Source organism: Geotrypetes seraphini, chromosome 17 (assembly GCF_902459505.1).
Source record: "Geotrypetes seraphini chromosome 17, aGeoSer1.1, whole genome shotgun sequence".
Lineage (NCBI taxonomy): Eukaryota > Metazoa > Chordata > Amphibia > Gymnophiona > Dermophiidae > Geotrypetes > Geotrypetes seraphini.
The window spans coordinates 6,976,048-7,000,164 of NC_047100.1; the positions used below are offsets into that span (position 1 = coordinate 6,976,048).

General features: G+C 42.9%; 1 protein-coding gene across 1 annotated transcript; it reads right to left on the bottom strand.

The window, feature by feature from the left end:
- Positions 1–3,330: 3,330 nt before the first annotated feature.
- LOC117351075 (serine/threonine-protein kinase pim-3-like) lies at positions 3,331–15,465 on the bottom strand. The gene is made up of 6 exons (XM_033925789.1): positions 15,131–15,465; positions 11,468–11,568; positions 9,211–9,261; positions 8,747–9,110; positions 7,461–7,637; positions 3,331–6,570 (listed from the first exon to the last, which is right to left on the bottom strand). Exons 1-6 carry the CDS (start codon positions 15,213–15,215, stop codon positions 6,389–6,391), a joined length of 960 nt encoding a protein of 319 aa, XP_033781680.1. The 5' UTR covers positions 15,216–15,465; the 3' UTR covers positions 3,331–6,388.
- Positions 15,466–24,117: the final 8,652 nt, after the last annotated feature.

Consider the following 24,117-nt stretch of genomic DNA (forward strand, 5'->3'; position numbering starts at 1 on the left):
GAACTGTCTTTCATAGTCAATGCCTGGTCTGATATAACACCCAGAGACTTAATTTTGTTAGCCAACTCTAACATCACGTCGTCAATAGTAAAAAAAATGTTGGAAAAGATGACATTTCACGGCTACTCAGAAGCATTACTGGCATTTTGCTCATGTATGCATCCACTAAGTCACCATTTGTCATGATTAGAATAGTTGGGGGTTTGATGGTATTTCCCCTTTCTTGTGGGCTTTGATCTTGCTGCTGTTGTAGGCCTCATTACTATTCCTGGAATGTTTATATTGCAGATGAATCATTTTGTAGCTTGACTTATGTACATGTTATCGTATTGGCTGCTTTACCAATAAAAACTATTTAAAACAAAACAAAAAGTTTAGATTTTGGTAGGAGATGCAAGCGAGTACTTGGAGACTGAAGAAAAATTATTAGATCAGTAGGTGTGTTAAAAGATAGGTGCCATCTTTGCCGGTGGGGGGGAGGGGAGAGATGAAGGGAGCCCAGCCCACATATATCTGCTTCCATATCCTCTGAGGGGGCTCTTATTTTTAACTTCATCTACTGAGCTATGCTGTAATGATTGAGCCCTTGTAAACAGGCTGAGGAATTGAGCTGTGTAAATATAGGACTGAGGGTGGACAGGGAGGGAGAGTCAGTCCAGCATAAATATAAGTAAGAGTGAGCTCTAAAAAGCTGATAGTAGCTACATCTGTACTGCAAAGGTGGACAGAGTCATTGGGAAAATGGAAATAGCAGCTAGGCTAGCATAGAAAAATCAGAAAGGCTTGCACTTCAGAGCAGTCGATACAGAATTTTCAGGCTAGGTTTTCCCTTCAAGCCCCAGCCGGAAAAGCTCAGGGGATCATCGTGGCTAAAAATAATACTGCAGCAAAATCAATCTTCCTCTGCATTAGGTACTGAAAGCATGCAGTTAAGAGAAACACAAACTATCCAGTAGGGTGATCCAGCGTTAATGGGACATCAGGAAACTGAAAAGTAGGTGAATCTTGGGTTCTTTAAATTGCAGGGCCCTCTATCTTCCTTGTTGCTCAGATTGGGTATTTTGTTTCAATTGTCTTATGTGGATATTATAGATATAATGAAATTTGATTAAAATGCAACCAATTTTGTATTAAAACTAAGGGCTCCTTTTACAAAGCCACGCTAGTTGGAAATCTACCACCTGCTCAAAAGGAGGTGGTAGCGGCTAGCATGTGGCAATTTAGTGCACGCTAGTCCCCTGTACCTCATTATAGAAGCCAGCAAGAGGTATGGCCACTCCCTTTTGTCAACAGACCCGTCTCTTCAAAATGGCAGGTCTTCCCCTTCACGGTACATTCTGGGATGCACCGGGCAGGGGCCTGGATACCTTAAGCCCCTCTGTAGGTACCCAGACCAACTGGAGTCCCTCCCGGGGCCTAAGACTCTGACTGGCCACACCAAAGACATGGATCTTTTGCTGGTGTGATCAATTCAGTCTTTGAGATTATATTACTATACTTTTTAAAAACTAAATTTTATTTTAAAGTGAGGCACACAATTATAATTCAGTCAAAGTAGATATCAAATCTTTTAGAAGATCAACCTGTTGACATATCAGATGGCCTCCCAGAAATTACTCCAGCCCCCCTCCCCCCACCAGGCCAGTGGCATTGTATTTTCAAAGCAGCCTCTAAAATCAAAAGATGGTGGGACAAGAGGAGAACCCAGCAGTCAGTCCAAGATACCCACCTGTCAAAGAGTTTGGTGAGCATGGAAGGGGCTGGGCTGGGTCAAAAGGCTTTAAAAAAAAAAAAAAAAAAAAAGCAGACTGTTATTTCCATGGGCCCCTGCCCGAACTCATCTTTCTAGAAAACAGCTGCTTACGTGCCCATCTGCAGATGCCAAAAGCTCACATCTGTGAAATGCAGCATGTGTGCACCTGCCCCTTGTGCAGACAGAGACCCGATTGCGCTATCTGGTCCCAAATGCCTGAAATTTGCAGCGCTTCCACCTTCCCCCTCTCCCCGAGCAAACCCATCGCCGTCGTCGATTTACATGTTTTCCTGTCTGCTCAGGAAATGCGTCTCGTTTCTGCTGAATTATTGATTTGCTTCCTTTTGGAGCACTCAGCCACAACCTCTCAGCATAAAGTCTTCCGGTTGTACTGGCTTCTTTTCAATCGAAACCACATCATTAAAAAAAAATAAATAAGGGGAGAGGGTGAAAGATACATTGTTTTGACAGTAGATGGGATGAACAGGGAGAAGAGTACAGAAAAAAAAAAAACCACACTGCTACTGAAACATAGAATCACACAGAGACGGGAACTAAAGCGGGTGGGGGAGTGTTTCATGATATGATATAGCTCACACAGCACTAACACAAACACATATGCACACTGCAGTGATACAGACACACACTCATACACAATCAGTCTTACGTACAGAAACACAAATCTCATATATACACAGTTAGTACTAATACACAAGAACACAGCACATAATGACACATATTTCAGAAAGGTTAGAACAGAAGAATTGCCATACTGGGACAGAACGAAGGTCCATCAAGCCCAGCATCCTGTTTCTAACAGTGGCCAACCCAGGTCCCAAGTAGTAAAACAGATTTTATGCTGCTTATCCTAGGAATAAGCAGTGGATTTCCCCAAGACATCTCAATAATGGCTTATGGACTTCTCTTTTAGGAAATTATCCAAACCTTTTTTAAACCCCTCGAAGCTAACTGATTTCACCACATTCTACGGCAATGAATTCCAGAGTTTAATTACATGTTATGTGAAGAAATATTTTTTCTGGTTTGTTTTAAATCTACTACTTAGTAGCTTCATCGCACATCCCCTAGTGCTAGTATTTTTGGAAAGAGTGAAAAAGTGATTCACATCTATCCTGTCCACTGTGCTCATTATTTTATAGACCTCTAGCCCTAACCACTTTAGCCTTTCCTCATAGGGAAGTCATCCCATCACTGTACTTTTAAAGCTGCCATGCAGCAGCCAACAACTTGCAGGACTGCCCTGGAACCCTTCTTTCTACTTCTGGAGGGCAAGTCTGCTCGTTGATGCTGCCCGAAGATTTAAAGGCACAGTGCCAGGAGGAGGTGGGGTGGGGGAGTTGGGAGCTGGTGAGAGGTCATACCGCAGGACTGTACTGGCCCCCCCAAATAAAACAGCGTTTTGCTGCCTATGGGTGTATGGACTGGGAAACCGTGACAATTCAAAATTTCAATTCTGCAGTCCTGTTTTTGTGAATAGGTGCCCTATGTTCAACAGTGTACACACAGTGAATTTCTGAAGAAAAGGAGGACTAAGAAAATCAACCACATGCTTTAAATTAAACAAAAAGATTTAATAGAACAAAGATCAACATTTAAAACTGACTGGAACACAGCTGATCTCAGAACCTCTTCACATCTCATAAATACAGATTGTTTCATATTTAAAACGAAAACTTAACATGTTGCTTTTGTATAAATAACCCTTTTAAGCATCACACATTAAATGGGAAAATATTGTACAAAGTTAAAAAAAAAATAATTTTATGCAACAAAAACAGGAACTTTCAAGAGACAAAAACTAATTAAATTAAATAAGTTATGACTTGCCAACACAATGAAAGCAATGAACACTGCTTATGCTAAAGGTCCTGATGAACTTTGCTGTCGAACAAGGTGCCCGAGAAATGCCTTCCAGCTCAAATGAACACAGCCATGTCCTGTTCAATTCTGAAAGCCAAATACAACACTAGAACGTTCCAGGGCTCTGCTTGGGTATCATTGTACAGACATGTTCTTTTTCTCTTTACCAAATCAGTAACTAGAGTTCAGAGCTGGTTGAGATGCCATCCAATTTGGTTCCCAGAATTTAACCATCTTTAAAACTACTAAGAATGTCTTATTCTCATGGAATGCCCAAAGCTCTCACGTTACTTAGAATAAGGATCCCCATGCCGGTAACAGTTTAGTATCATGAAAACCGGGACTGCTAATCCTCAGACCTTCATGAAGAACAGAATTTGTGACCACACTGCACATTACTGTACCACTATGACTTTCCTGAAGTATTTGGTGTGGCCCTCCTTCGTACCACCCCATACATGTGAACAGTCTTCAAGTTTTCTTGTTGGAAAAAAAATGAGGTGAGATGGGATGTTTCCCAAATCTTGTAAACAGTCTGGAAAGTTTAGAAATGCAAACCATATTTGAAATCTTCCCCCCCCCCCAAAAAAAAAAAAAAAAACCCCCAAAAACAAACCAACCTTCACTGTCTAGAGCAAATAACCAAGGACCCAACCAGCCATAGGAGTGGACTCAATTTTGCCAGTGGTAGTGCAATGAGAGGACAATATTAAGACATGTGGAGAATGTCTGCCTATCTTAGTAAAATCAGTTCTATACCTGATCAGACGACACCCCTCCTAATATCACCTTTTCCTTTGAGGTAGCAAAAGCTAGGGCAAGGGGAAAGTACTGGAAGAAAAGCTGACGCTTAAAATTCATTCACAAGAACCTTCCTTAAGAAATTCAGAGCCTCATTCCTCACAGTGTTTCTCTCAGAATCACACAACCTGAGGCTTTTTAAGTCTGATGAAAATTCACTGTGTGAAATTCATTACCTGCAACAGTGCATCATTCCTCCTCTTAGTTTTGAGAGAGAGGAAGCCATTTTACTGCACTGGCTCACCAAGGACATCTTCCACCATCTCAGTGACAGAAGAACCAGGCACCAGGTTCACTAGTTAATAAGGAAAAGCAGTACTCGGCTTTTGGAAGGTCCCCTGGCCCAACTCTCAAAATGTGAAATGCCCTCTTCATCGTAGCCTAGTATCCCATTTCTCAGCCGTTTCCATATCACTCTCACAGCAGCAGGCCGATGTGCACAGGCACACAAATTCCCTTGTGTTTCCTCTTTAAATTCAATAACTGGGGGGGGGGGGGGAGGTTAACAAGAAAGGAACTGCTAACATTTCATAGTCAAAATATATGTAGATTTGCATGGACCGCCTCCACTGCATGCAAAGTTCTGTTATTAATACTCATTATGGATATCCTGGGGTGCCTCCAGGACCAGGTTTGGGAACCACTGGTTTAGGATACGACATGGACTCGGGCTTTCTAGCTTCCCAAACCTGGAGTCAAGTATAGCCTAAATGCTATGAACCCACCCTCACATGGCCCATAGAGATGGACAACATTGGTCCTCGAGGTCTGCAACCTTAGGTTTTCAGGATTTTCCCAATGAATATGCATGAGATATTTTACATACAATGAAGGAAGTACATGCAAATAGATCTTGAGCATATTCATTGGGAAAATCCTGAAAACCCAACTAGGTTGTGGCTCTCAAGAACTGAGGTTGCCCACCCCTGGTCTAAGTCAGACCTATTTCCATTTCCAGTCTAGTTTTGCTCCATACCTGGTCTATGAACTTGCCTGTTCCAACGCAATGGAAGCTCTGCTTTTGTCCAGCATTAAATGAGTGAAACGCAACCCTACGGCACAGTCACTGTTAAGTATACAAACGTCACAGGACTCCTATCTTTTCACTCAAGGACATTTGCAAGTATTGAGTAAACTCAGCCCCCATTTCACTAATGTATATACCATGGGGAGGGAGGAGCTCTTTGAAAGGCTTTAAGCAAGCTTGTTTCTCACCATATCCAACATGTGTGGGAACAACACCTTGGGAACTCACATTTTTTATACTTATGTGAATTTCACATTTGTCAGTTAACGCCTTAACATGAAAACCAGGTTAGCCAGAATGGGTAAGTTATAATAAATACACATATATTTGCATCCAAGAACCTACTTCTTAGGGTCAATACATGCAAATTGTTTCATGCATAATTATCATGAACAAACCAAAACTCAGAGGAGCCCTGGAATACCCAAAGGCAGGGCCAGACACTACTGGTTTACAGTACATTTGTGAACATTATGTGAGGGCACAGTGCTTCTTTAAAGAAAAGAAACAAGCCTACACTTTTACTCCATTATTATCTTTAGACTTTCTTTGTGTTATGTCCACAACTCAATGGCCATTCCAACATCTTCTTTGTCCGTAGCTTGATGGCCACCATCTTCTCTTTCACTGTACTTTGGGTGGCATCGGCAGACACACAGATCCACCCCTAATCCCAACTCTGTACTGGTGTATCCAGCTTCACTACAGCAGCTCTTGTGAAATTTCTGATCAGCAGGATTTGACGCCTCAACACCTCGATCACTGTCTCTCTCATTCCTCTTCCGGATAACAGAGAAAGATGAACGTTTCTCAAGTCCCACTAGGCTTGTGCGCCTCCCTGTCTGGCTGTGCCTGTCCTCGCTGGATCCTTCAACCCAGTCTGCAAGATTTCTTTTTTTCTTGGATTAAAAGTTTCCAATTTATGATCATAGGCTTTCCTGACTCGTGCTGGTTCTAGAGGCCTCATGTTCCAACTTTCTTCCCACTTGACTGTCTGTCTGGTCAAGGAACATGTTCTGGGTCATCCAAGGATGAGTTAAGATCTGTTCCAGCGAGGGTCTATCTGAGGGTCTTTTTGCCAGGCACCATTCCACCAGGAGCTGGCACTCTGTAAAAAAATAAAATAAAAAAATGCCATCCCAACATTAAAATACTGTCAACTGCAACAGCCATCAGAGCTCTACCATTATTTTTTAAGCTGATCAATGGACTCTTGAAAGAAAAGCCCTAGTCTACTGCCTCAGTTCATATGTTCTTGCTCAAACTCTTCATCTACTTGTCCACTTAAGACTAGGGATTACAGCAGCAAGCTAGGAGCCAGGGTTATGGATTGAAGGTTATATTAAAAAGGTGGATTTTCAGTCTGGTTTTAAACAAAGGAAGGGGCTTGGGGGACAAACCCAGGTAACTTATTCCAGGCATAGAGGGAAGCTAGATGAAAGGAACTAAGGGTAACGTTAAGAGTGACTTACCTGAGGAACGGAATTTTCTGGGAGGTGTATAAGGAGAAAGAAGCGAGGAGAGATAGAGGGGCAGAAGAATAAACATACTTGAAGGTCAGCAATAGGAGCTTGAACTGTATGCGAAGGCAGATAGGGAGCCAGTGAAGTGATTTAAGGAGAGGGATGACACGAGTATAGCCTCAGTCTTCACAACTCAAACGGGGGAGGGGGGGGACAACCAAGTTGCCACTCCAGTAAACCCAGGGGAGGGATTGTACGGTTTCCCCCCGTTTATGAGTTGTGAAGACTGAGGACACCCCCCCCCCCCATTAACTATCAATAATTTCTTTAGCGTTATTATATTTCAGGGTTGTACATTTTTTTTTTTTTTAATGTTGTTCTATTCAGATTAAAGGAAATCTATTAGTGCTAGTATTTTTTCATCTTTTCCTACTGGGTCTTTTTTAGTCATAAAATTGCAGAAGAATCACTTTGTTTTCTAAGTGGAAGAGTACGCTATGTCAGGGGGTCACGCACAGAGCATACATGCACTCACCTCTGGATACCCGTGTGCGGAAATGGACCTTCCCCTTCAGAATTTCTTCATCATGTTCAAATGGAATATCCCCACACACCATGTCATAGAGGAGGACACCCAAAGACCACACTGTGGCTGAACGGCCATGATACCGGTGGAACCTGACCCATTCTGGAGGACTGTAAACGCGGGTACCTGAGGAGGTCAAGATACAGAAAGACTTTTAATACTAAAAAAAGAAGAACAAGGGCTTGCACCACAAACTCAGAAAAGCAGATGGGGCTGTGGAGCGGACTGCTGGACACGATGGACCACTGGTCTGACCCAGCAGCGGCAAATCTTATCTGCCAGGTTTCCAGGACTGCACTTTGGGTTGAGGGGCAGACTCTGAAGCCCTAGAGTTCAGCAGTCAAGACCCCCTGCCCCCAAGGGAAATCTGTCGCACGGGAGAGTGTTCAGCTTTTCTGTGCAGCCAATCAAAAACTTTTGCACTTCTAAAATTTGACCCCACACTAAAAACCTCATTCTGATCATTTTTATTCCACAATAAGACAAAGTTGTGCAAAGTATGGGAAAGATCTTGTTACTAAAATGTCATATTATCATTCTATCAAAATTGTGTGTTCTTGTGCAAATTATTGCTTCAGTTTACCAGTGGTATTTTATCTCCCCTTCCTAATAAAAATTATTCTTTATTTAGCAACAAAAGTATTCTCAAATTTTACAATAAAGCAATGTTTTTGATCATTATAAAAGGACACGGACAACAGCAATTTCAGTTGCATGGCCACGATTGTGGAACCAGTTGCCAAGTCATTTCAGATTATGTAGGGAGTTAAAATCTTTTAAAAAGGAATTGAAAAAAAAAAAAAACCCACTTATTTGTACAAGCTATTTTCTAGAGCGAAATGTTGTGAAATGTTCTTTTGTGATTGAAATGTCTGAGATTTTATATTTTAAATTTTAGAAAAGGGAACGATGGAGTAAGGTTATTTGTTGCAGTCCGTTTTGTTGTGAATATTATGTAAAATTTTCTGTGTTTGTTTATTTATTTAAAAAAATTATTTACACCTACAACCCAGGCGGATTACAATAAAAAAAACAAACAGTCTACCCTGGTATATTTGAGAGACCCAATTTAATGGAAAATTTCACCCAAGCTTCCGACCGAATTAACATAACCAAGAAAGCAAAGGGATTTGTTGAATAAAAGCAGTGTCAAGAACATTGGATTTCCAGTCTTGTTTGTATTTTTCCTTTATATCCATAGGGACCCTCAAATGACCCCTGACCTCTTCACTAACCATCAAAATCTGTGTACACTGTATCTCGCAACAGTGCTCCGGACCCAAAGTCAATAAGTTTAAGCTCTCCCGTTCGCAGGTCCACCAAAATGTTTTCATCCTTGATGTCTCTGTGCACTACCCCACAAGAGTGGCAGTGCCGGATAGCTTCCACCACCTGCCGGAAGAACTTAGCAGCCAGCTCCTCAGAAAGCGCACCCCGCTCTGTGATGAAGTCAAAAAGGTCCTGCGCAGACTCTAGCCGCTCCAAGACAATAATATAACTGTCTGGCCGCTCGTACCAGTCCAAGAGACGGATCACACCTCGACAGCCTGTAGACACTTTCTTCAGAAGCACAATTTCCAAAGGGACCATAAGCCCATTCTACAAGGAGAAGAAAAAAACTCCAAAGGGTCAACTGAAGTGCATTCAATTACATCCAGAAACCTTCTGTCCAATATAAAGCAAAGTACAGTATACTCACCATGTGTTTAAATTCGCTGATTCGATCTTTGGCCACATGTTTGATTGCCACCTACAATTAAGCAAAGCAAAATTTAAAAACAGGAAACAGACTTGAGAAAAAAAACATTGCTCAATTACTGGACAAAATTAAATTAGAAATACTACCGCATGTTATGTTTTACTTGCTAGCTGGGCAATGGGGGGGTGCCATCTGCTCCCCTTTAAACCCTATAAGAGATTGTTCCGGCAGCTTTAGAAAACTGAAGCTAGTAGTTTCTCTCTATAAGAGAGTTGCATTGAAGATTTCACAGGATTGTAGGGTGCCTTCCTAAATCTAATCTGGTGGTGTAAGCGTGAAGGGTCCTGGGATCAGTGGCACAGTAAGAGTGAGTGGTGCCTGGACTGGTGGCGCCCCGCCACACGCATGCCTCCTTCCCTTTTAAACTTCTCTGGCATGAGCAGTATGGGGCCTGCATTGGCTCCCTTTCACGTCACTTGCTAGGCATGGGTCCCGCAAGTGATGCCAGAGCATGGCAAAAAGGTACAGGGAAGGCAAGGGGTGCCCACTTATACAATTGGGCGCTATTGTCTGCAAATGTGTTCTGGTGAAAGTGACCTATTCAAAAAGGTTCAAAGAAGAGAGACTAATATGACAAAGGGGATGAACACCTCATATGAGGAAAGGCTAAAGAGATTAGGGAGCTTGGAAGAGAGATGGCTGACGGGGGATATGATTGAGGTTTACAAACCCCCCCTCTTCTACAAAACTGCGATAGCAGTTTCTAGCGCAGAGAGCCGTGCTGAACGGCCCGCGCTGCTCCCGACACTCATAGGAACTCAGTTTTGTAAAAGGAGGCCAAAATTTAAAACAGGTAAAAAGCAAATCAATTTTTCACCATTTCAAAAAAAAATACACAGGACATTCAATGAAGTTACATGGAAATACCTTTAAAAGCAAATAGGAGGAATGCTGTGGGTTTTTTTTTTCATCCCAAGAATAGTTAAGCTCTGGAACTCATTGCCAGAGAATGTGGTAATAGCATTGCTGGATTTTAAAAAATGGTTTGGACAAGTTCCTGAAGGTAAAGTTCACGGTCCACTATTGAGACAGACATGGAGGAAGCCAGCAGTGGCATGGTAACGGGAGGAGGGGGCAGTCTGCACCAGTCCTCCTCTCCACCCACCTCACTCCTCTCCACACACCTCACCCCATGACTCCCTGGACCCGCGCCTAAGGAGCGCTTTAAAAGGCTTTGCGTTTCCATAGTCTTGGGAGACCACAGCAGGAAATCACGGCAGCCATTTTCGTTTGCAGCTCTGCACGGGGCAGGAGCATAGGAAGATCGCTCCTGCCCCGCTTCGCCACTAGACCACCAGGCTTTAAAAAGTAAGGTGTGGAGAGGTCCGGGAGGCGGGGGTAGTTGCGTCTGCCCTAAAGTCATGCACAAATATATAAATATATTTTTTATTCGCGAGAGGGCTGTGCCCAGGGCAGGATTAATTCATCGAGGGCCCCTAGGCACACAAGTACACTGGGCCCCCTGCCCCGCCCCACCCAACATGCGCCCAGGCAGAAACAGGAAGCTGCGTCAGAGGGAAGCTTTGGGCAAGCAGCACCACTTGCAAAATGACAGTTCCCATTGCCTTTCTTACCCGAATTGCTTGCTTGTCTTACTTTCCATCGATTGGGGGGGGGGGGGTGGCGCATTGCCGATCGATGCTGGAGGGGCCCATCGACATTTGGAAAAAACAATGTTGATGCCCTCCTTCATCGGGCCCCCCTGACCATTTTAGGCCCTAGGCAGGTGCCTATTGGGACTATTGGTTAATCCTGCCCTAGCTGTGCCCCTAACCCTCGCAAATATGGAGAGGAGAGCGTACAGACAAAACACTGAAAAATAACTCAGGAAGAGTTCTCTTAAGTTAAAACTGCAGAGCCAGCTGCAAGGAATGGTGCGTTTTTAGGCTGGATTTGAAACAGAGGTTTTGGTATGAAGGAGGACTAGTGCAGGAGTCTCCATGGAGAGGGACAGAAGAGACCTGTATGAGGGAAAAGTCAAAGCTCACATATTAACAATGGCCTCTGTTTATTGAAAGGTTCTATTCCACTACTAACGACTGGGGAGCTGGTGACAGATCACACGCTGCCCCATAAAGCTCCTTTATTGTCCTTCGTATACACTACATCGGCTAACTCTAAATTTATGCATTTCTGCTTTTTTATGGGGAGGCAGCAGTATGAAAAGCCACTAGTAAGAGCCAACTCATTCACTTACCGGTAAGTTATCAACGATCCTCACTCCGGAATAAACGGTACCAAATCCACCACTGCCAATCACGGCGCCCACTTGGTAACACTTCTCAAAAGGCTCTTTTACTGCAAAGAAAAGCGCAAAATGATCAGCTGACTCGGTGAAGCAGGCACATGATTAAAAACTCTTCCCGCACACCCCACCCTGCCGAGGTTAATGCCTTGCTAGCACTGATCAAGGAAAGTGTTCCAGGAGCAATCACGCTAGAAGGGAATTCATTCTATAGCATAGGTGGAGGGTGTTTTATCAATAGCCTCCTGGTGTTCAGTGGCCATGTTGGTGGGGGCGCCAACACCCCTCCTTCCCATTCCTCCCCTCCGCGTGCCCCCTGCCCTTCCCCTGTCCCGCTTGTTGAAGAAGTTGTTTGCGACAGACAATTGCGTGCTCCTTTCTCCCGCCGACGTCGCTTCCTACGCACGGCACCCGGAAGCGACGTCAGAGGGAGAGCCGACGGGCGCGAGGAGCAACTTCTTTAACTAGAGGTACGGGGCAAAGGGAAGGGAGTGGAGACCCACTGGCCCTCGCTACGCCACTGCTGATGTTCAGGGTGCATGAACAGTTGGCACAGAGTCATTCTGAAGCGGAAACAAAGGGTTTTTTTGTTTGTTTTTTTCCCTAGATCAGCAATAATTTTATCTTGGTAAACAGGTAGATATAGTTTTCTGGATCCCAGATACTCCTACTTACTACTCATCGCTTCTATAGCGCTGAAGAGTGTATGCAGCGCAGAATATTTTGACATTAAACAGAAGGTCCCTGCTCGAAAGAGCTTACAATCTAACTTGGGACAGACAGACATGATACATAGAGGGTTGGGAAAGCAGAACCCAAGGTGAGACGAATTAGGAGTTGAAGGCAGACTTTGAAGAGATGGGCTTTTAACCCTTTAATTGGCAGATGGTGAAACGGCTGCGTTATGTAACTTGATGCTGAACGAGAGCAACAGGGCCAAGTAAACAGGCATTTGGAAATGCAGATCTCCCATAAGAGCCATAATAGACACATTGCTTCTGGGCAACAATGCCAAATAAACGGCTACCCTGTCAGAGACAGAGCCTGTTGTGGCGATTCGGGCAAGTTTGTTCCAGGCATACGGGCACAGCGAGACAGAAGGGATGGAGTCTGGCGTTGGCAGATCAATGGAGGTGGAGGAGGGGGAAGCCAACTAGTTCAGGCAAGCTAAGCTTGGGGTTTCTCAATTGGGTTAGCACCAGGGGTGCCTCCCAGAAGAAAAAAAAAAAGTAAGTTTAAATCAAGTTATTAGATGGGGGCTCATCTACTGAACACCTGGAAAACAATGGTAGGAGAGTATGGCGCAGTGGTTAGCGCTTCCGCCTCAGCACCCCGAGGTTGTGGGTTCAAACCCCACAATGCTCCCCGTGACCTTGGGCAAGTCACTTAATCCTCCATTGTCCCAGGTACATTAGACAGATTGGGAGCCCACCGGGATAGAAAGGGAAAATGCTTGAAATACCTGTAAACCGCCTTGAGTGCATTTGTAAAGTTTAATTTTGTTGGCCTCTCATTTTCTCAAGGATGACTGAACTCGTACATTAAATCTCATTCATAAATTGTCAATGACGCTTGTGTGCTCCGCTATCTAAAGCCCTTGGCCTCATCCACGTCAGGGGTCACCTGCTCTCTCTGACCAACATTTACACCTAACCTCAGAATGACTAGCGTGCATTTTGGGAATAAGAAATCCTACGCCCGAAGACCAACAAAAACACCTCCTAAACTGGCTCTGACAGGAAGTATTACTTGCAGATTTATCGATAGTGACAAAGCCTGCATTTGCTCCCATTCATCACCACCATTCTTACTGACAGATGCAAATCCTGCTCACACCCCTTGGGGTTGCATCACACTCCAGACCTAAGCCTCGTTCGTGGAACCTACCTTATGAAAATTAGTGCATGCAATGCACAACAGGGGTCTTTTCACTAAACCGAGGTTAAGTGCACGCACTGGGATCTCTCTTAGGTAAGTTTGTCTTTTTGCATGCATATGCCATGCGCTAAATACTTCCTATTTTTCTTGAAGAGGGTGCATTTGCGGGTGGAGAGTGGGCATGATAGAGCTAAAGCGCAGGGTTAGCTTAGCCTTTGGGCCCTTAGGGCTTCAAAGTAGGGTCGGTAGAGGCTCATGGGGTAATTTTTCTTTTTTGAATGGCAAAATTAGTGCATGGCCATTAATTTGGAAAATGGGAAAAGTGTTTGTCATTTTCCGGCCGTGGCACAACTTAGCGTGCAGGAAAGACAAGTAGCAGCGAATTAAAGTCACTTTTGCTGCAGCTTTAGTAAAAGGACCTCAGTGTAATGTGTTTTAGCCTAGAATAGTTTTATTGTCTGATATTTTAATTTTAAAAATTATCTGTGAAAAAACCCCATGAAAAATGCTCAAAAATTAAGTGAACTGACAATTTTTTCTGGCTTGTGCATATTTGTGTTATATCAGCCAAAGAAGAAAGAACCCCTAAATGCAACTCCCTGCACCCCCACACACACCCAGGCAGCTAGCAGTTAAGCAAAGGCCCGATATACACTGTATTCTTCTGGGCTCACCCAGTCCCAAATGAAAAACAAAGCGCCTTTAACATTACTACTGTGCCAACAGTAATTTTTTCTATAGCGCTACTAGACTCTGGACGCTATAAGAAAAACAGATGCAGTCTTTAGACTGACAAAATACTCAAACTGCTTTCACATCAGTACAACTAAGTTAATAAAAACTTTTGCAAACAACCCAATGGATTAAAGAACCTGAAACATCCTATTTTGCAAAGGTGAAGAAGCTTTGCAGGTTCTGCTCATTACTCTAAACCAGTGGTCTCAAACTCACGGCCCACCAGGTACTATTTTGAGGCTCTCAGTGTGTTTATCATAATCATAAAAGTAAAATAAAACAGTTTCTTGATCATATGTCTCTTTGCTATAAATGACAATAAGATTTATAAACTATGCAAAATTGTCATTGCTTTAATAAGACATTAACTTTTTTTTCTGAGGCCCTCCAAGTACCTCCAAATCCAAAATGTGGCCCTGCAAAGGGTTGGAGTTGGAGACCACTGCTCTAAACGCTAGCCTGGGACATATAATGTGGCTCCCAATAGGATGCCTCAGATTTGGCCTCAAAATGCACAGGTTCGGGTCTAGCTTTTAAAAATAAATAAATAAATAAAATGCGCTGCAACCTCTGCGAACGTTAAGCAATTCATAGAAAAAGTTTTGAGTAACCATCGCGCAATACTTTCAGGCTCGCTAGGGGGCAGCAACGCCCTCAAAATTAGTCCACAGACTTGCTCTAAAAGACTTCGCTCGTTTGACACACGTGTGGCTAAACATGACGCCAATGCACCTGATTTCTATTACAAAGGGGGGTCGTCACACTTTAGCCTCGCGCCACAAAGATCCTAGCTACGAATGCATTGGGCGTGCAAAAAACAACCCTCCCCACGCGCGACCTCCGACTGGAGCCATTTGAGCGCGCAACGCGTCTTGCAAACGCCCGACAGCCAGAGGAAGGGGGGAGTCGTTGCAACCGACCCCCCAGCTCCTCACGTGCTCTCAGCTCAACCCAACCGACTTGTCCAAAGTAAGTGCTGCCATTTCTGTAACTCGAACGTACCTGCAGGCAGGTCCTCCTTGGGAAAGACGGAATTGAAGAGGTAGTTGTGGAGCTGGTGGTGACGGATGACTTGCGCCGACGACATTGCACGGAGGCTCCAAACAACCCCTAAAGTTCTCGCAATCCTCCGATTAGGGCGGCAAAGTTCAAGCAATCTTGTGGATGGCAGATTCGGTCACGGCTCGAGCTCAAGGACTCTGCGACCCGAACCTTTCCTCGCCGGGAGGTAGGAGCCGGAGAGCCCCGCCTCCGGCCCCGCCCCGTCCCCCGCCATTGGCTGGGTTAGGGGGCCGCGTCGACGAATCCCGGGCTGGGGCTGCTGAGCCCGAAAGGGTGATGCTGCTGCTGCTTTTATGCGCGCAAAGGCACATGGCTGCATTTGTGCGTCCTGTCTCCTCATTAAGGGACCATAGAGCTGCCCTTCTCGGCAGAAACACAGTGCAATCCAAGCTTAGGCTTTGCTTTCTTTTGCTTATTAGGTGCATCTGGCAAATTTTCATTCTCCCCCTGTCTCCCCTTTATACACTTGTCTACCCACCTATCTACAATTGTCTGGGATCATCTCTAGAAACCCCCCCCCCCCCCACCTCCGAAAAATACATTCCACACATATCTTGCATACCAAAACAGCAATAACTTCCTGGACTCGAACACTCAAGGGACTGAAGTATTCCTGCACCTTTAATTTGAATGTACTGATGGAGCAATGCTCAGATAGTTTCATGTTAATGTGGTCATTTGGTATTCCCTGGAGCTACATGTACCTTGGAAAGGAGGCGGCTGAGGGGGAGATAGGATTGAAGTCTACAAAATCCTGAGTGGAGTAGATCGATTTTTCACTCCGTCTAAAATGACAAAGGGCTCCTTTTACTAAGCCGTGTGACTTTTCATCACGCGCTAACCCCTGCGCTGGCTGAAAAACTACCGCCTGCTCAAGAGGAGACGGTAGCGGCTAGCGCGGCCGGTGGTTTAGCATGCGCTATTACGCATGGCTTTATAAAATGAGCCCAAAGACTAAGGGACACTCGATGAAATTACAGGGAAATACTTTAAAAACCAATTGGAGGAAAAAAATTTTCAATCGGAGAATAGTTAAGCTCTGGAACGCGTTGCCACAGGATGTGGTAAGAGTGGATAGTGTAGCTGGTTTTATGAAAGGTTTGGACAAGTTCCTGGAGGAAAAGTCCATAATCTGTTATTGAGAAAGACATGGGAGAAGCCACTGCTTGGCCTGGATTGGTAGTATGGAATGCTGCTACTTTTTGGGGTTCTGGAATTTTTTGTTACTCTTTGGGATTCTGGATTGTTGCTACTCTTTGGGTTTTAACTATGAACAAATAGGGTTATGGGAAATTATTGAATTATTATTTCATGTATTTATAATAGTCACATACGTACTTTATACCATTCACTTTGCTTTTTATAAATAAATTCATCATCCCATTTTTATCAATTTGATGAAACACTTGAACTGATTAAAAGGAGGATGGTTTATCAAACCTGATAACAGATCTCAGTGCATAGCACCTCCCATAACATACTTATCCCAGGTCCGATTTCAATAATCATTTATATCAAACCTCCTTCCCTTCCCTTAATTGATTAGTATCTTTATTTAATTTATTTTATATTGTATTTCATTAAAAAAATTCTAACTCTATGATGAACAATTCATGATATTTCTTCCTAATTCATAAATCTAACATTATTCAATCAATTCATTATTGTAACTATATCTATCAATAAAAAGTCTTTTTGTAAACTTTATCTCTTTTTGTAAACACTTATCTCTTCACAGCGAACTGTTGGTCCAACGTTGGCTTTCTTAAATCATAACTGCCCGACGCTCGATTTTTTTGTGACCTTCATCATAAAATCTAAACTGAACCCAATCTATATGTAAGCAACAATTAATTTATATCTTACCTAAACGTAACCCGTACCATTCATACCTCACTCTCATCAATACTCCCAACATAAAATCGAAGATACTAGAACTAACATCTAAGACCAGAATACCACTTAGCCTTGAGAGAGAAAACACTCCGACTTCAACAAAATTCAAATCAGCAATATTTGAATCACCAACTTATGGGTCAAACATATATACCAGCTGGAAGGTTTGAAACGATTTCACTGCCAATAAAAGTGCCCTTCAGTATAATCTATAAAAAAAACTTTTATTTTACTTACAAAAAAGCCTCTCTCCTCAATTGCGCACAACGCTGCAACATAATACAGACGGGGGAGGCCTCCATTTTATACTTGCGTACTTCCTTTGCAATGTGACGTCAAATATGTATGACGTCTGTAATTTGTGTGTGCCGACGAAAGGAACCAAATCACGGAAACCCACTCTTTGGGTTTTGGCCAGGTACTAGGGACCTGGATTGGCCACATTGAGAATGCACTACTGGGCTTGATGGACCATTGGTCTGACCCAGTAAGGCTATTCTTTTTTTTTTGTAAATAATTTTTATTGAGAAAGCAGCCTGGAACTTTTGTTTATCGCTTGTTACAGGGCTACTGGCTCTGAGTCTTGTAAGGCTATTCTTATGTTCTTATGTGCAAGGGAAACATTATGACAGAAGCAAGTGTCTAGCAGTATCCCTTCTCTCCCTCTAGTCCCACCACCCTGCCCCAGAATGCTTCATACACCAGTCCCTAGCAGCTTTCCTCCCTCTCTCCAACCTGACCCAAACATCCCCTCCCTCCCCAGTAGTCTAGTGTGCTCCCTAGATTGCTTTTTTACCTAGCCTCCCTACCTGACATTTAAAAAGAAAAAAAAGTTTCCCAGGTGATCTAATGGCCCCACTCCCAACTGAACTCCCCTCCCCCTAACAAAATTAGATGCCCTGGTGGTCTAGTGGCCCCCAACAAAGTCCCTATTAGTCTATAGTTCCCTTCCTCCCCTCAGTGCCAAAAAATTCTTGGTTCTCTTTCAGGATCCCCCATGACCCCAAGCCTAGCTCTCCTAACTCTAGTCCTTGAACAAGGCAGGAGTGATGCCCGCTCACTCCTGCCTCTGGCTCTAATTTTCAAAAAGAAAAGGGAGAGATAGGAACATGATGGCAGATAAAGGTCAAATGGCCCATCCAGTCTGCCCATCCACCATTCTCTGTTCCTCTAAGAGATCCCACGTGCCTATCCCACGCTTTCTTGAATTCAGACACAGTCTCTGTCTCCACCACCTCTTCCGGGAGGCTGTTCCACGCATCTACCACCCTTTCCGTAAACAGATTACTCTGGAGCCTGTCACCTCTTAACTTCATCCTATGCCCTCTCATTCCAGAGTTTCCTTTCAAATGAAAGGTATTTAAACATCTTTATCATATCACCCCTCTCCCGCCTTTCCTCCAAAGTATACAGATTGAGATCTTTAAGTCTGTCCCCATACACCTTATGAAGAAGACCACACACCATTTTAGTAGCCTTCCTATGGACCGACTCCATCCTTTTTATATCTTTTTGAAGATATGGCCTCCAGAATTGTACACAATATTCTGAATGAAGTCTCACCAGTCTTATACAGGGGCATCAATACCTCCCTATGCACCCTAGCATCCTTCTAGTGTTCGCCGTCACCTTTTCAACCTGTTTGGCCACCTTAAGAGCATCATATACAATCACCCCCAAGTCCCGCTCTTTTGTTATGCACATAAGTTCTTCACCCCCTAAACTGTACCATTCCCTTGGGTTTTTGCAGCCCAAATGCATGACCTTGCATTTCTTAGCATTAAATTTTAATTGCCAAATTTCAGACCATTCTTCAAGCTTCACCAGGTCTTTCTTCACATTGTTCACTTTTTTTTTTTGCCTTCATGGCAATATATCAAATGTCTATAAAGTATTAAATATATATGTTACAGGTCTGTGGTCCCTTGTTTCATATTTGCTCAGAGTCTGTGTTTTAAGTCTGCAAAATACTGCTAGCATGTACCGAGATCTTTACCAGTCCTGTTTGTTCTCCGTTCTCACTATGGGTTTGTGGGTAGTTTATTGCGGTGGAGGGATTGTACGCAATTCTGTACGGAGTCGCGAAGGAGACGGTCCCTGCTCAGAAGAGCTTACAATCTAAACAAACGAGACAGACAAATAGGACGCTGTCAGGCAAATGCTGGTCTGAAAAATGAGATGGGAATTGGAGGCACAGAGCCTCAATGTGGTTCCCTCCCTCTTCTCCGATTTTACCCCTGTACCTGCACTCATTAATCCACTGATACTTTGATGTGACAAGTCTGAGATCAGCAGGGCTAGGTCTACGCAACCAGGACTTTGCTCGGGATGGTTTGCAAGGACTTTTGTGTGGGTGGGTGCAGAATAACAGGGTAAATGTTTTCACAAAGCTTGTTTAAGACACACAGTATTCCTGTATGTGTTTGTAAATGTACTGCGGATAACTTTATAACTTTATTCTCTGTTTCCCACTAGTGGGTCAATGCAGGGCATACTGGGTTGCCTTAAAGCACTCCTTCCTGTTTGGGCTTATGTTTTTGCTGTCTCATGGGCTGATTCAAAAGGACAGTGTTGGCCCTCTTTCCCCCTCCCCCACCCAGCTTGGCGCACAGAGTGGTCTCCCTTCTCCACATCTCATGTGTCAGCCCTAGTGAATGTGTGCATTGAAGCATATTTATATATAACGTCTAGATCTGTGATATGATAGAGGTCTATAAAATAGACAAGTGGAATTGGTAAATGTGGATTGGCTATGTGACCTTTCAAAAACTGCAAAGAAAGGCAAAGGGATGAGACTTGATGGGGTTGCAATCAAATCAGTTTCCATATTATATACAGGTTCATATTTTGTTCCTGGGGCACTGGAGGGTTAAGTGACTTGCCCAGAGTCGCAAGGAGCTGCAGTCGACATGGAACCCAGTTCCTTTGATTCTCAAGCTCCTCTTCTAACCACTAACCTCCCGTCTTCTACGAAACCGCGCTAGCAGTTTTTAGCGCAGAGAGCCGCGCTGAATGGCCCGCGCTGCTCCCAACGCTCATTGAGTTCCTAAGTGCGTCAGGAGCAGGACGGGCCATTCAGCGCGGCTCTCTGCGCTAAAAACTGCTAGTGCGGTTTCGTAGAAGAGGGGGTAAGTTACTCTCCCACTCGCTCAAAGATTAGAGGACACACAATGAACTTTCTAGGTAGTGTGTTTTAAATAAATCGGACAAAATATATTTTTTTGCACAATGCATAATTGAGCACTGGAATTTGTTGCTGCAGGATCTGGTGAAAATAATTAGCATTTATTTACTTTTTCTTGGGTTCCATCTTCCTATGGATTAGTAATATGATTCCTCTTTCCTCTCTTCCTTATTGTGGACTATAATTGGTTGTATATTTCATATGTTACTTGTAGGGGCATAATCAAAAAAGTAAGACCTCCCCCCAAAAATTGCTTAAATTGGCACTTGGCCGTCCAAATGCCAATTTTCGAAACTGTTTTCATAGACGTCTAGTGAGAATATACAGTTGTTGTGTGTGTTGGTGTATGATTGTCTAGTCTAGTCGCTAGGTATCATGCAACTATCTCCGTTACTGCTGATTTACTGCGGTGACCACGGTTTACTGCGGTAAACAGTCCCTGTGTCATTCTCTAGTCAGCAACATGATCTTGAATGTCAACCTGCTTTCAATCGGGAGCCAGTATAACTCTTTCAATAGCGGGATGACACTTGTTTGCTCTGATTTTCCCAGCAGAACTCTAGCTGCTGCATTTTTTGTACTATTTGGAACAGGATTGCATTGCAATAGTCGAAGATTGAGAATACCAGGGATATGGTGCCACCTACAGCCATAAGGGCTATTGGGGTGGTAGACAGGTGGGTATAGTAAGTTTTAGGGGGCTCATGGGGTATACGGTGAGATGTATATCTGGTAACCTTTAGGTGAAGTTCACAGCAGTGCCCTCTAAGGTTCCCCACTGCTCTGTTGGCATTTATGTGTCCAGTCCATTAGGATGGTGGCTTGGACGCTTTTAACTTGGATGTTGTGGTCAAAAATGGTGACGGTCTAGACATTTTGGTGGCCAAGACGTCCAAATAGCGATTTTTCAAAAGAAGAAATTTTGGACGTCCCGTTTGAAAATAAATGTTTCTCTGCTGCCAACTTTGGACATTTTGTGGGAAACGTCCAATTGAAAATAGCCCTTCACGTATATGTATATTAATTTGTTTTCTATGCTGTTCTCCCCAAAGAACTCAGAACGGGTTATAGGTTAATGTACATAATATACAGTAAACGGGCTGTAATTTGTCATAACTACAGTACGACATTTAAATGGTGACATTTAAAAAGTTGCTGAAATGCCGCCGTCTTATATAAAATGAAATACAGTCAAATCTTGGATAGCGAGTTAACGTGGTTTACGAGTGTTTTGCAAGGCGAGCAAAACATTTTCTTAAATTTTAACTCGATAAATGAGCGTCGTCTTGCAGTACGAGCACATAATATGTGCGTCACATCAAAAATCTTTGAGGGCAGTTGATTCCAGTGGCTTGGTATGAAGTAGGAGTAGGAACATCGTTTGCAGTTGAAAGGCATGTTTTCTTTCAAAGTTTACTGTTTGAATGTATATTATAAATGAAAATTAAAAAAAAAAAAAAAAAAGGTAAAAGGAGTTAGCATGGCTGAGTTTGAAAAACATTTGAAGAAATTCCTGGAGGTAAAATCTATGAACTATTACGATAGGACTTGTGGAGAGCTATTTCTCATCTCTGGGGACACATAGTGCCTGCCTCATTGCACATTAATAAGAAATGAAAACAAGCAGACAAAACCATGACATTTTATGTTTATCAATAATAGAGAATCAGTGGCATTTATTTATTCAATTTTCTATACCGTTCTCCCAAGGCAGCCCAGAATGGTTTACATGAATTTATTCAGGTACTTAAGCATTTTTCCCTGTCTGTCCTGGTGGGCTCACAATATCTAATGTACCTGAGGCAATGGGGGGATTAAGTGACTTGCCCAGGGTCACAAGGTGCAGCCTGGATTTGAACCCACAACCCCAGGATGCTGAGGCTGGAGCTTTAATCACTGTGCCACACTGAATTTTAATAGTTTTTACAAAGACAAGTAATCGTTAAACCTTTGGCACTTACCCCCTCTTCTATTAACGCAGAGAGCCACGCTGAATGGCCAGCACGGCTCCCTGCGCTAGAAACTGCTAACGCAGTTTAATCGAAATGGGGGTTAGTGAGCATGCAAAACTTTTGTAATCCTTTGCATTCCTTCGAGGTTTTATTTTGTAACCGGCGGAAGAAAGACGCCCATTTGCATCGCGATCTTATGACCAATCAATTCATGGTCACATCCATGTAGATACTTTTATAGTTATTTAAACCCATACATTTACTTTTGTAAGTAGTTGTGGCTATCCTTTGCCCTTCCGTGCTTTTTATTATGTTCCCAGAGTTGACGTCATCCGTTTTAGATTGTTCCCATTCCTTTGACATATGAGGCAATCATATGTGGGACGATGTTACATCTGAAGCCCTTGTTGGACATATATAGAGGGCGGCATTTCCTTATCATGACCGGGGTAGCCATACAAATGATTACGCATAACTGGAAGAACTGGGATCGCCTTAACTTTAATTTTTGGTGGGCAAGTTTATGCTTAACTTATAGATTTGAAAAAATGAATGTAGATATAATGGGAATAAAGTCAGGGGGGTGGGTCATTAGACTTGATGGGCTATGGCCCTTTTCTGCCGTCATATTCTATGTTACTAAGAGATTTAAGTTAATCTAGGGCCCTTTGATATCTGTTATGGATGCGTTGTAATTGGGGGGGGGGGGGGGTTCCTTTGATCCTGTTGGTATATTGCATACACCCCCAAGGGGACGGAGGGTGGGAGTGGGATATTTATGTCAGGGTTTTATTCTCTTGCAAGGTATTGGTTGGGTGCGGGTTTTTTTTGTGGGGATTTTGATTATAAATGCATATATGAATAATGTTGATTGTGTAGATACTGTACTGCATTTTTGTTAACTTTGGAAAATTAATAAAAGATTTAAACAAGATTGTTCTTATTTTGGGGGGGACACGTTTCAGCGGCAGTGGGTTGATTCATATTTTATTTTTTGACTGAGGACTGATGTAATTTATTGAAAATTTTTCTATTACCTTGATTATTGTTTTATATTATATTCTTTTAAACTTTGTTAACCGGCTTGAGTCCTTGCTGGAATGATCTGGTATATAAGATGGAAATTAGATTAGATTAGGACTTTATAATTTGTGGTTGTATTTATTAGCCTTGATTCCTACTGATTTTCATTAGCATGAATTTGAGCTATTTGGCGTTTATTCTTTTGGTTTAATTTCAAACAACCTTCAATGTTTGGTGATATTTCAGCACATTTTTATACATTTTATATAAATATTTAGCCACTTTATCCATGGGGCAAAATTAATTTTACTTCTCTGGTGGTGACAAACACTTGTTAGGTCCTTTTTGATCTGTCTCAACTGTATTATTCTCTCACCGAGATCGTTGGTAAATACCATAGATTTTTTTCTATGTCGCTTCATGACTTTTGAGTCACTTGGGCACATTATTGGTGAGTTTTAAAACTGCACACCTACCTATCATATCTGGTATTTTTTGGTATAATGATAATCATAGATTTAAATTATCTTTATTTAATGATTGGTCTGTATTTTGTCTTATCCATTGCAGTCTGTTGTTTTTCATATATTTGACTTATTGTTTGGTATGACTGTCATCGAATATAATATGTTTTTATATTTACTTATGGAATTATATTTGGTTTTATTTATGTACCCCTGATGCAGGTCTTTTAGAATGAAGCACGGACAGTGTCAGGTCCTTTTATATCAAATAAAATAGACTTTCTTTATTCCAGTGTACTCATTTCTGGTTGATGTGTGCAGTTCAATCCCCATTTTTTGTTGTGTCTGTTTGGTCTTCGTGAGGTTTTTTGCCTTCCTTGGGGGGTTTATGGGGAGGAGATTACTTCA

Coding starts and splice junctions, on each gene's coding strand:
- LOC117351075 (XM_033925789.1), bottom strand. CDS start 15,215: ATGTCGTCGGCGCAAGTCATCCGTCACCACCAGCTCCACAACTACCTC. Junction 11,569..15,130: donor CAAGGAGGACCTGCCTGCAG/GTACGTTCGAGT, acceptor TTTTCTTTGCAG/TAAAAGAGCCTTTTGAGAAG. Junction 7,638..8,746: donor AGTGTACACAGATTTTGATG/GTTAGTGAAGAG, acceptor TGACCTCCTCAG/GTACCCGCGTTTACAGTCCT.